The sequence below is a fragment of the Tenrec ecaudatus genome, chromosome 1, assembly GCF_050624435.1.
Source record: "Tenrec ecaudatus isolate mTenEca1 chromosome 1, mTenEca1.hap1, whole genome shotgun sequence".
In the NCBI taxonomy this organism is placed as follows: Eukaryota; Metazoa; Chordata; class Mammalia; order Afrosoricida; family Tenrecidae; genus Tenrec; species Tenrec ecaudatus.
In genome coordinates, this window is record NC_134530.1 from 251,105,264 (window position 1) to 251,118,270 (window position 13,007).

A 13,007-nucleotide genomic window follows, 5' to 3' on the forward strand; every position below is an offset into this window, starting at 1 on the left:
CACAATTCAGTAGTTCAGTTATATCAAGAAGAATTGTGATCACCACAATCGGTTTTAGAGCATTGTATTCAGTCTTGTCCTCATCGTTATTAGCTTCCCCTTTCTCACCCTTCCCCGCCATATACCCTAGAGACCGCTATTCCAATTTCTGTCTCGGTAGATTTACCTATCCTGGATTCCATATGCGGGAAAATGTTTAAAAACAAACAACAGTAAGAGTAACAAAGCAAAAAAAGTATAACAAAGTAAAACAGAAAAAAGGCCTCAATCGAAAAGCACAAAGTATTAAAACCTAGGACAGACTTAGGTGGCTCATAAGGAAGATCAAATGGTGCTACATTCAAGGTGGTGAACTTCAAGCTCCTGGTGTCTGACTTTTTCTAGGAGTAGCGCGCCCTTCCGCTCACCCGCAGAGTGGCTGGGCGGCCCTGCTGTCCTTGTGGATCACAGCTGACCACTGTCTCGCCAGCCCTCCCCAACTCAGGACAGACGGGCCCGTGCCATTCGAAACGTGGCTTCCAGTCATTACCCATCTTCACATGGCTACTGCTTGGGGAGTGCTGAGAAAGGTTTATAGCGATGAGAGATTGCGCTATCTTTTTAAATTGCATTTCACAAAAATTTCCTTCTATAAGAAATTGGAGATTTAAAACCCATTCAAAAACTGGGTCACTTCACTAAGCCGGTGTGGGAAACTCAAGTGGAAGGATTTCTTCCTCTCCTGCCTTCCCCCAGCTCTCGGAAATGCTCCTGGGAGTGTCCTCCTGCTGCCTTTCTCAAATAGCTGACCGTAACTCAGAGCTGCTCAGTATGGGCTAGATGACTTTCCAGGCTTTCTGAAGAATGGATTTGAGATGCTGTGAAGGACGCTGCATTGAGAGGGCAGAGGAATGGGTTCCAGCAGTCGGTTTGCTACAGAAGGGGACGTTTTTCCAATGACTGCTCCTAGGCAGCTCTCTGCTCCACCTCTTGAAGCAGCCAAGGCTAGTTGGGGCTGGGAGTGAAAAATGAAAGGGGCAGTACAGGAGCAAACCCAGTGGGGCAATTCTACACTGTCCTATAGGGTTGCTGTGCGTTGGAATTGCCTTGACGGTGTAAACTCTTTCCAAAGTTGCATCGTCCTCAGAATAAACCACTCTTCTGAAATTGTTATTGAATATGATAGATTTAGGTAAAGAAAATTTAAATGGAACATTAACTATTGAAACAACCCCCAATCTCTGAATGAGGATAACCAGTTGGAGCGTCTTCTGGCCTCCTGAGTACAACTACTTGTTTTGTGGTTTAACTTTTCATTGTGAATTGGGCCCTAGGCTTAGAGAGCAGACCATCAGTTTTCCACTCAGCAATTCATACACTTCATCTGGACTTATCTCATTTAGTTGAATGCAATCCCCTTCATGTGACACCATGTATCCCACTTCCTCCCTGGGTTTCCTGTTTCTGTTTTTCATTCTTTCCTGACCCTTCTGACTTTTGTCCTTGGGTTAATATTCCCCTTTGGATCTCACATGGCTGAGTATGTATTCTAAGGTAGTCAGACCTCACTAGTGTTACTCTTCCCCTGATGGGTCTGTTTATTATTTGGCTGAAAGTGAGCCACAGGAGCGACTTCAGTTCCAGACTTGAAGAGTGACTAAGGGCCACACTCTCAGGATCCCATTGGTTAATATCTAACTCGTTAAGTCTGGCTTCTTTCAGCATATCGTGTATCCTTATTGGCTCTGCATGACCATATTAAGGAGACTTATGAAATTACAAAAAATGCAATTTACATTTTAATTGTGGAATATAACACAAAATACAGGGGAAAGCATGCCAAAAAAAAAACACTGTTGCCTGGCCCAGCACATCAGAACACTGCCAGTATCTCAGAGTCCCCTGTGCATGTGGCCTGTCTCCCCTGCCACCTATCTCCCCTTCCCTCAGGTTTCACCGTAGCCTTCAAAGTCTGCTGCTTTTGGTGTGAAAGCCATCTTTCTTGGTCTTTTCTGATAGCCTCACAGTCGTGCAATACTTGCCTTTAAGAGATTGACTAACTTTGTGGAGCGTATTGCCTTCCAAATCTACCTATGTCATGAGGCGTTTGATAGTTTCATGATTGTGTATATTCTATTGTCTGTATGTACTAGTGTTTATCTATTCCTCCACAGGTGGACATTCTGTTTCTATCTTTTTGCTGTTCGTGCTGCCGTAAACCTGCATGTGCATATTTCTGTTCATGTTTTGTTCTTTATTTCTTTGCTGTGTAACATGAGTAGAAGATTTCAGCTTGTATGATATTTGTTTGCATTTTTAAAAGAGGCGCCATATTGTCTTCCATAGTGACTAGGTCATTCTGCAACCCTGTCAGCATCGTAAGAGTGTCCATGCGGCAGCAATTTTCATATGTTGAAAGAAGATACAACTTAAAGATGGTTTATTAACCAGAATTGGGGTGCCTTGGTGGCCTACTGGTTGGTGAGTGGAGCTGCTAACCTCAAGATCAGCAGCTCAAACCCCCCAGGCTCTCCGTGAGAAAAAAAATGAGGCTTGCTCTTCTCAGAAAGATTTAAAGTCTCAAGACATGGGGGAGCAGTTCTACCTTATCCTCGTGGTTTCTATGAATTGGGGAGGACTTGATGGCCGTGAGTTAGTTTTTTTAATTCACCAAAATTAATTTCCTAGGGCAGTAACTAGAATAACTGGGTTTTCAAAATCTTACACGTGGAAAATCTAGATGTAGTGTTAGGATTATATAAGATAAGGAAAAATCTTAAAATTCTGTAAGTCCTGTGAAGTCCTTGTATTACAGGCACTTGGAGTTGGATCTTAGTCATCCTTTAGCAAAGGGGATAGCGTTTTTGGGGGGTTTTTTTTCTGTCAAGGGCCAGGGAATATTTTAGACTTTGAGGTCCATCTGGTCTCAACTACTCAACATGCCGCTGTGGTGCAAACACAGCAGTAGATAATGCAGCAATGCAATGACAATAGCATGGCATGGCTGTTTCAATAAAACTTTATATGTAGATGTCGAAAGTTTAAGTTCATATAATATAAACATGTCACAAGTAATCATTTTTTCCAATTTTTTTCAACCATTTCTAAATCTAGCAACCATCCCAACTTTCGAATTGTACAGAAGTAGGCGGTGGGCCAGATGTGGCCCGTGTTCTTGTTTCTCCTCTCCTTTGTCTCTGAGGACACCGGCGTCTGACAGTCAGATGCTGCCCAAGCATTTGGGGAGCTAACTAGTCCAGGTCTCGGGGGGGGGGGGGCGCTGGCTGCTTTCACAGTCAACGTTGGAGTGACACAAAAATGATTCATCACCGAAGCTGGAGATTCATATAAGGATTACACATTGGGCTGCTAACCACAGCTCAGCAGTGTGGAACGACCTGCCCCTCCCCCGGAGAAAGGCCAGGCTTTCCATTCCTGTAAGGAGTTACAGTCTGGGAAACCCACAGGGGCAGTTGGAATCAAAGAGATGGCAGTGCGTTTGGTGTGAGATCACACACATGAGCACTTCTCATAGTGTTGGACCTCACTCCCCGAGTTTCTGGTCGAGGAGGCCTGCGGCATTGCCTTTCCACTTCTATGAAGGGAGAAAGCTCAGCTGCTTGTCTACGGTAAAATAGCTAGTGAGTCTTATGTACCTTCCATGGCAAATTCCATTCGGGTCCTTAAAATTAATAAATGGGTGCTTTGTCAGGAATGCAGACACTACTTGTTAAAGGGTACTTGTACTAAAGATGGAATTGTAGGTCTTAAGAGGGAGTTTCGAAAGGTTCGTGGAAAAATGTCACCATCTTTCAATTCCATTTTTTTGGACAGTCTCCCACTGGCCAGTTGTTTCCGCCTCTGGACACACAGACTGAGCACAATATGCCGTCCACGTCAGGCACTTTGCTCGGCGGTGGAGATGGAGAGCGGCTAGCTCAGGCGAGGTCAGAAGCAAGGGTGCTCCAGCAGAGGCCGAGGGCATTCTGAGGTCAAAGCCCCATCTGAGCAGCTGGAGAGGGGACATCTCTGTAGTGGGGTCCGGTGGGGCTGGGATGCAGGGCACAGGTGGGGAGGGAGGACGTGTGACAGGTAGTGAGGGTGCTTGTCACCACTGCAAGGGCGTTTGGGCTTATGCTTACCTCTTTAGGTGGCTCCACAGTGAACATGACCAACGTGTTGTCTCCCAGAGAGAACCCAGCCGTGCTGAGTGCGGACTCAGGGAGGGCAAGTTGCAGCAGACTGCCCGGGAAAGGCGTTTGTGGACGCTGGGTGAGGAAGACTGACAACCGGGCTCCGAGGGGGCAGGTGACCTGGGCTCGCTCAGGAGAGCTTTGGAAGGCTTGCTGATCTGCAGAACTGGGTGGCTGATGAGAAGAGAATGGTGAGGGAGAAGGGGCAGGCAAGGGGGGATGTGGGAGACAGACGGGGTGATTCGGACTGACCCATCAATGAAAGGGAAACTGAGGGAGGAGCTTTGACGAATGAATCCAATACGTGCACCGTGAGGTGGGGAAGGCTGGTGGGACATCCAACTAGCTTATCATGCAGAGGAGACACCGCGACGACGGTCCGGTTTTAGACTAAGGGCAGCCGTTCCTGGTCTGCAGAGCCTGAGGGTACATAAAGGAACTCCTGGGCTGTGTTTGAAGTAGAAGACACACTCCCGGCACACATTTGAAGGTCCAGGGGAGGAAGCGGAAATGCTCCAGAAGGCAGAACTAACGAGGTAGGGAGTGAGAGAGAGAGAGACCAGAGAACTGGCGTGCTTTAGTCCAAGGAGGAGAGTGCTGTGTGTGGAGTTGTCACTGGCCTGGGCCATTGGCCTTCGGACTTCAGCAGTCCTCCCTGTCCCCATCCCAGTAACCTGCCAGAAAGGGGCTTATTCCCCAGTGCCTTCTTTGCTCGGCATCAAATGCAGACGAGAAAAGTGCCTAACTTGAAGTATTGTTAGGAAGTTGATGTTAGCTAATGACTGTACACACTCGGCTCAGGGACGAATAAGGGTTCAGTAAAGATTAGCGGCCACCACTGGTAGTAGCAAAACAGTGCACATAGTCTACGATGAAAGTATTTGCATCTTTAAACCCATTCCATTGGTTGAGACTTTCCTTGGTTTCCAAGAGGAGGCCCCTTCTTCCAGGGAAATTCCGAGTCTGATCCCAGGGGCAAGTGGAGTAAGGTTAAGACTGCTGCCCCCAAGGCCGGTGGTTAACCCCCCAGCAGCTCCCAGCGAGAAAAGAGAAGGCTGTGTGCTCCTGGGAAGATCTCCAGCCCCAGAAGCCCACACAGGAGCATTGCGAGTTAGCATAGGTGGGATGGCTGTCGTGTGGGGCTTTGGGTTGGTTTGGTTTAGTCCTGCGAAGTCCAAGGGAAGAAGGTTTACTGTTGCCAGCATGACCACAGAAGGGCATTCTGGTCTGACAGCTATGTGAGACCGTGCTATAGTTTATTGTGCCAGCCTGGCCGATAAACACAAGTAGGATTAACTGAAGGGAAAGACATTCGTCACTAAAAAAAAACAACAACAACAACAACAAAAAAGCAACATCAAATCTCCAGGTGAAATGCCTGAACACAACTAAAACCCAGTTAAGTAAACACATGAGCAGGAGGCTGCGAGGCTCCTGGGGAGAGCAGGGTTGGGGGTGAGGCAATCCAGGGTTGTCACCCCGGAAGCTGGTGCTGGGTTCACAAATGTTCATTTGATTATTATACCTCATAACGTATTTACACACTGCATATATTTTGTATGTATCACATACAACATAATAAAAAAATTCAAATATATGTACTCACTTGCTTTCACAGTATTCATAGCAAATGAGTGTCTGAAGCAGAGGACCAGAGCTGGCAGCTTGCACTGCTTCTGTTTTGCATAAGATATTTTCCCCAGCCCACTGCCATCTATAAAGTTGTTTTGTATTTCACCACTTGCTTCATCTCTTGCTTTAAAAAAAAAAACACGCTGGTTCTGATCACACTTGTGGGATGTGGCAGAGATCGCTGTTGGACCAATAGAGCATCGCTCAGACCCACACAAGGAGTTCTATGCCTGTCCTGCTCCCATGGAAACTGCTGTCCCTTTCACTCCCTGTAGTTCCCGAATGGCCTTGCCTAGAAGACCCCATGCTGCCCACCACAGATTGTTCAGTTCTGCCCCAAGAGGGGCAAGTGTGCACCTGCAGGTCCCTAAGAAAGTGGACCCTGGTTCCCCAGGGGCAACACCAACCTGGATTGCAGAGTGAACTGGAAACGTCCTTCCTCATGCCCTGGCCAGCCTGCCATACCCTGCAGTGCTTCATGGGAGAATGGCGAACCCCAACCCTGTCACCCTGCCGGGTCAGGACCTGGTCTCAGTTAGCACAGTATCAATCATGACATGATAGCGCAGACACCCAGTGAGTTATGGTGTCTCTGCAAGACATAGAGCCCTTGAGGAGGAAGAACTCGGAGCAGGGCTTGAGCTCCACATGGATAGCATGGCCGTGCCCGAGGTCGGGGCAGGGCGGGCCGCTGCTACTGTAGACAGACAAATGGCTAAAATCAACAGCGGTCCAAACTATTGCACCCTGGCAACGTGGCCATTATGATCAGAAACTTGGAAGTTTCCAGGCAGAGGAAAAGACAGTTGGAAGGTCTCAAGGCACGAGGAGAAGGCAGAAGTGAGAAGAGAGAGCTGGGCAGAGCCAGGCCTTCCCCGGTTGGGAGAAGGGATATAGGCCAATGGGATTGGCTGTAGCACAGGACCTGTCTCCCCTCGGTGTGGTAGCTATGTTCCTGACCTCAGCCAGGGCCTTCGTCCTCTTTGCTCACCTTCCTTCCAGCCTCAATGAAGCACTTCCAGTTTTCTGCCCCAGGTGCCTGCCCACCATCCATTCAACCAACATCTGCCTTGAGGATTTCCCCCGCTCCTCCAGGCTGCCTTCCCTTGGCTCAAGTCTCTCCCACCAGTGCAGGCCCCCAGCTACCTTGCCCTCAGCCTATCCTCTCCCTGCCCTATAAGCAGGCCACTGCCTCCTCCCACCTACCTGGCAGGGCCCAAGCACCTCTTCATATGACCTACCATAAGGGGCCATTTCACATAGATTGACCACTGCTTGAGAGCCTGACCTTTCTGGACCTCCAAGTTCTCCACCCCTGGATTCCTCAGCCTGTCTTCATCTGCACTGATGTCTCGCTGACTTTTTGTCCTCTGGCAGCATTTTAGTGTCTCTGTTCCCCAAGGCCCCATCCTTGGCCCATTCTCACACCAGCAGCAGTTCTTGTCCAGGACACCACTATCAATAGTTGTTACAAATCCTCGGGTTCTAGATCTCTGCCAGTCTTTCCTGGAAGAACCTGACCCCTACTCACCTGGCCTCATTGGGCTCTGACCTGCCTTTAACCCCAATATATTTAATGGCCTGTGGGCACCCCCAGCTGCAGGGCCCACAGGTGCCTCAGATTCACCCTCACTCAGACTTCTCTTAGCTCCAGGTGAGGGCCTTCTGCTGCCCTTTCCAGAAGCAATGGGCCACACCACTGGCTGTAGGATAACTGTCAGTTTGGCTGACAGAGCTTTACACCATTCATCAGTACCTTCCTCTCAACAGTCCTCAGGTTCTGGGCCCCTTACAATTCCAACTGCAGCTCCCAGGTACTTGACACTGCCATTGATTGGCCCATCAGCTTCCTGCCCAAGTTCCTGCCAGTTCAACACCCACTTGTCTCCTCACACCCCATTGTCTTAGAAGACTGACTAGACCTCTGTCTTGCCTTTGCCTCAGGGACTCACCTTTAACATGGGGGGAGTAGCTCCTACCTGAAGGGATTGCCATGACCACTAAGAATGCTCAGTAGATGTCATGACTCTTACGGTCTTTGTGAACTGTCTCCTAAGTAGCCCTTTCCTGGACCTCCTGCCTGCCTCATTGACGGCCTCCTTGCCTTTGGAGTAGCCTATTGAATCCAGTCCTTATTTCTAAACATTCATTGGGAACCCCCCTACCCACCCCAGGGCAGGAACTGTTTGTCAGGTGTGATGCATTAACCAAGATGGAAAGGAGCCCTGTGAAATAGTTGTTATGTATTGGGCTGCTAACTGCAAGGTCAGCAGTTCAAAACCACTTGCTGCTCCATGGGAGGAAGACTGGGTGTTCTACTCCGGTAAAGAGTGACAGTCTCTGAAGCTCCCAGGGGCAGTTCCACCCTGTCCTGTAGGGTCACTATGGGTCAGCATCGAGTCACTGGCAGTGCACAGTATCTCCCAGCGTTGAGAGGGTTTAACAAATAAAGAGGCTGCTCAGTTTGCTGAATCCGTTTCACGAATGAACAATAGTTGTGAACACTGATCTCCACCTGGATTTGAATATACCACTTAACATGCTATGTGACTTGGCACAAGTTAATTGAACCTCTTTTAGCCTGTTTTATCATCTGTAAAATAGGATACTACTAGCAGATATTGATAGAATTTATATATGAACCTAAGTGAGAGAATCAGCGGACTGTGACAAGCCCAGGTCCTGTGTCTGCAGGGCAGGGGGAGTCTCTTCTCAGTGACGGTAAGGTGCCAGTTGGGTTGTGCAGTGTTTGGGACAGAACTCTTCCGTAAACACCGTTTTAATTTAAAATTTTCTCCCCGACTTTTCATACTGGCCATGGAAGAAGCTGCCATTTCTGTGTGCCACTTTTATCTAAAATCTGCTTGATGCTGTTATTTTCCATGTCGGGGGTGTCTGGACATGTGGCGGCCTGATGGATTTCACGGCCGTGTGTGGGACGGCAGAGAGGAGACTGACACCCCCTTCTGGAGGCGCATGGGTTGGAAGGAAAGAAAAGACTCAGAAGCGGGACGGCCTGGCCTGTTCACGGGGGAGGAGCGAGTCGGCTGCAACTTCGGCCCTAGCCTTTGCCCAGATGGGCAGTGCTGGTGCAGTGCCTTTCTGATGGGGAGCCCCCCGCTGAGCTCACAGGACACCCTGGGCAGGGCCTGGGCCCTCAGAGACCTGCTGCAGGGCAGAGGCTCTCAGCTGGCAACGCCCAGGCCCCCAGGGAGCCCAGTCTGTGTTCTCAGGGCACCACAGGCAAACCAAACTCACTGCCACGGAGTCGTCTGACTGGAAAGTGGGCCCACTTCACGTGGCCAAGAGGGTTGGCCAGCCCATTGCTGGCCTTTTGTCGAGCCTGCAAGGAGGCTGATGGCTCTAGATCGTGCAGCACCCCTCTTCTGGAACCCAGAGCCACCTACTGGGCCTCTTGGCCCAATCATCAAAGCCCAGGCATGACACCTCAGGCAGAATGGCCACTCGGGTGTTCTATTTGCCACTGAGTGCTAATGCCCATTGCCAGTGAGTCAGTGCTGACTCACAGCGACCCCACTGGACAGGGTAGGATTGCCCCACTGGGTTTCTAAGACCGTAACACTTTATGGGACTAGAAGGCCTTGTCTTTCTCCCACGGAGTGGCTGGTGGTTTCAAGTGCTGTCCTTGACGTCACACATGCTGCCACCACGGCTGCCTTTGAAAAACCAAACCCAAAGCCACCGTGTCACTTCCGCCTCGGGGCCCAGGCCTCCTTTAGTGGAGTTGAGTTACTGAGGCAGACTGCTCCTGGAGAGATGTTCAGCCTCATGACTCCGATGAAGGATCACTGTGAGTCACAATTGACTCTAACCGTGGGCTCCCCTCCGTTCCATCCCTTTGGGGCAAGTGTCAAGCCAATGGGCTATGTCCTCAGTGGCTGTTGGTCCTATGGCTCTTTGATAGTCTCAGGGTCTGCTGGCAGTGATTGTCACCTGCGGGTTTAAATGTTCAAACATTCTCTCTGTCTGCTTCGTGTGTGTGTGCATGTGTGTGTTGAGGTGGGGTGGGGTGGGGGAGTAGGAAGGCATTGCCTGTATTCTACAGCACCACTGAGGTGAGCAGAGCCCCCTGGGAAAACCTGCTCAAGTAAGTGTGGATGGTGTGCACCTGTCAGTGAGCCAGTGGCAGGTGTGCCAGCCGACTGCCCTGGCAGCCCCACAGGCTCCCGAGCGCTAGGGCCCTTGTCCCCGAGGCTGCTGGCCAGGGGCTGTCTCTCCCAGGCCTGCTGGCTCAGCATGGTGGGATGCAAGGAGCCAGAGCAGGAGACGCTGTGGTTTGGTCTGCCCCTAAGGAGGGGTGGGAATGCAGACCCTTTGGGGCAAAGCTGGCTTCACCTTACACGTGTGACTGTCAGGGGTGGGTACCCCCAGCGGGACCTTGTTTCCTCCTCTTCTCCAATCCGAGGAAGGAGTACAGTGTTGGTGTGTGTGTGTGTGTGTGAGCGGGTGTAGGTGGTTGGGTAAGTATCATGGCTACAATACAGAAGCAGGAACACTTTCCTAATTGGACAGAAGACCTCTGCTGTTTAGCATCGGGCGATCCAGGGACTGGCAACATGGCAGCCCAGCCTAGAGTGGAGGGACCCCAGTCCTGGACAGCTCCAGATGGGACCAGTGGCCCCAAGTCCCTGCAGATCTTTCGCAGACAAGCAGGAATCAGGATGCAAGTGGGTGCCAGGGATTTCTGGTGGTTTGATGAAAGTTGCCCCACTCACTCTTGCAAGTGAAGAGTAGGAGAAGGTGGGGCAGGGCGGGGACACGGCTTATGCAGAAGAGGGTGGGGGGGCTGAAGGAAGGGCTGTCTGCTCTGGCAGCTGGCAGAGACTCCACCCAGCAACACAGTTGAAAAGGGCCCTGGCAATGCAGAAGGTATGACTCTCTGGAAGCGTCTGAGGAGAGCATGACCATGGTGCTAGAACGTGCTCGCATCTTGCAAAGCAGTTGTTCCAGTTGCCATATGTGGTAAAGCCAGCTTGCTCCGACCTGGAGTTCTCCTCGGTAGCCTTGCAAAGATCTGGGTGTGGGGCACCCAGTCAGGAACTCTGTCCTCAGATAAAGCAAAGCCCTTGACTGGGTGCCGCACCTGTGACCGGGGTTTGAAACGTACCAGGCCGTTTCTACGGAAACGCCAGCTCATTTCCTGGTGGCTGCTTGTACTCCGAGCTGGGCGTGAAGAAGGGGCAGGACCAACGTTCCGCTTCCACTCCAGCGCAGTCTGGGCCACTGCTCGACTCTACATTTCATCCCCTCTGCCCCCGTGTCCCCGTGCGCTCCTGGCCACCAGACGCTGCCTGTGGACAAAGGAGAAGAAGTGTCGAGGGGATTAGCAGGTCTGGAGAGGAGAGCCCGTCCACAGACTGGCAAATTTAGGATTGTTGAAGACATCTGGTCAGAGGTCTGGGTGATTAATAATGAAAAGCCCTGACTTGAGAGCTTCCCTTCCATCCTCCCTCTCCCGATCCCCCACCTGGCTGCTCAGCCGAACCCTGGAGGCGTGCAAACCCTCCTGTGACCTCCGCCTGTGAACTGTACGTGTTGGCTTTTCTTCTCCTTAGCCAGCATATGCAGGCACTCTGGTGGTGCTGTGGTTTAAGCACCAGACTGGCTGTTAACCACAGAGCCAGCCTTTCCAACTAGCCAGCTGCTCCATGGGAGAAAGACCAGGCATGTCTGCAACACCCTAAGGAGCAGTTCCACCCATCGGGCCCAGCGAGTCAGAATCCCCACGGCGGCAGTGGGTGCTTTGGCGTCTCGGCGCAGGTGCTCTTGGATAACTCCTTGAGAATGCTGTGAGCCCCCTTCTGGGCGAGAGCAAACCCAGCACCTCAGGGCCACGCTGGGCTTCCAGCTGGTCACACGCTGGAATCACAGTTCAAATGCACACAGCAGTGGCGGGCGTTCACAGGACTACGTCTGAAGTTGGTGGGCCCCTGTCACAGACCCCACTCTCATTCTGCGGTGGGTTTTTCTCCAGGCTAATGCAGCTGGACCAGCACAGTCAGGCCACCGCTCAGCAGCTGGTGCAGCTCCTCCACAGGCAGAACCAGCTGCTCCTGGAGAGACAGAGCCTGGCCGAAGAGGTGGAGCACCTGCAAGCTCAGGTAGGTCTGACTGCGAAGGCCCAAAGCACCTGCAGCTGGGTCGTTTTCACGTTCTCCGTTTCCGAATAGATGAATCTTCAGGATAGAAGCAGATGCCCAGTGATCAACCATACTGTTCTTCTGATACGCGGGGCGAGGTCTGGAGACTGCGGGACACAGTGGGCAAAGGCACTTTAAAGAGCACTGGAGTCAGGGACGACCAGCCCTGGTGGTCGAGCTGTGGTGGGGCTGGAAAGCTGGAAATGCAAGTGTTTCACACCCCAGCTGGGTCTCTCATGCCAAGCAGGTTTCTCCAGAGCTTCCAGGAAGCCTGGCCTGGCCAGCTCCTCCCAAAGATCAGTCAGCAAAAACCCCTGGGTCACAGCAGAGGGTAGCTCGATAGCACACCGGAAGATGAGGCTCCTAAGGTGGAAAGCCCTCAGAACACCCCTTGGCCGCTGCTGTGAACACCATTCCAGCCCTAGCTCGCCCCCACAAGCTCCCCTATTGCTGGAGGGCCAGTGCCAGACACGCCTGCACACTCCCACTTTCTTCACCTGCTCTGACACCAACAGTTTCACTCCTGGGACACGGCACTTCCGTGATGGGTTCAGTGCTTGGTTGCAGTGGACACACACAGCTCACAGACAGTGCTCCCAATGTGGGGCTGGTGAGGGGAGTTCACAGGTTCTCGGTGGCCTCCACCACTTCAGAGATCTTGGGGTGCTCTTTCAAATGGCCATGGATTGTCCTGTGTCCGATGGCACTGAGGTCCTGAGGAGTGGCTTTGCTGAGGGTGCTTTGTCTTGTGGCCGACCGTACCCCCAAGGATCATAAAGGATGGTGTCTAAGATCACCCCCTCCAGGAAAGCAGTCTTAAAGACACCCCCCACGGAAACAGAGGCTGTGACTTGGTGCACACCCCACCTGAATTGGGTAACGGAGAATTCCCTCCCCAATGGGGGCATTGCCACAGGCACGAGTTCAGAATGATAAGACAACACACGAGGAGTGAAACTCACTGCCTCCGTCTCCACTGCATCAATAGACTCGGGCTGGCTGGGTTTGAGCCTGTGTAACATGTATGTAACTGTGGCAAGGA

At 51.4% G+C, this 13,007-nt stretch overlaps 1 protein-coding gene across 1 annotated transcript in view; it reads left to right on the plus strand.

The window, feature by feature from the left end:
* The window catches only part of SDCCAG8 (SHH signaling and ciliogenesis regulator SDCCAG8), a 300,672-nt gene that overhangs the window by 278,058 nt on the left and 9,607 nt on the right, over positions 1 to 13,007 (plus strand). Inside the window, exon 17 of the mRNA XM_075531174.1 lies at positions 11,800 to 11,926. Coding sequence (XP_075387289.1) covers positions 11,800 to 11,926 — 127 coding nt within the window. The remainder of the gene's footprint in view (positions 1 to 11,799; positions 11,927 to 13,007) is intronic.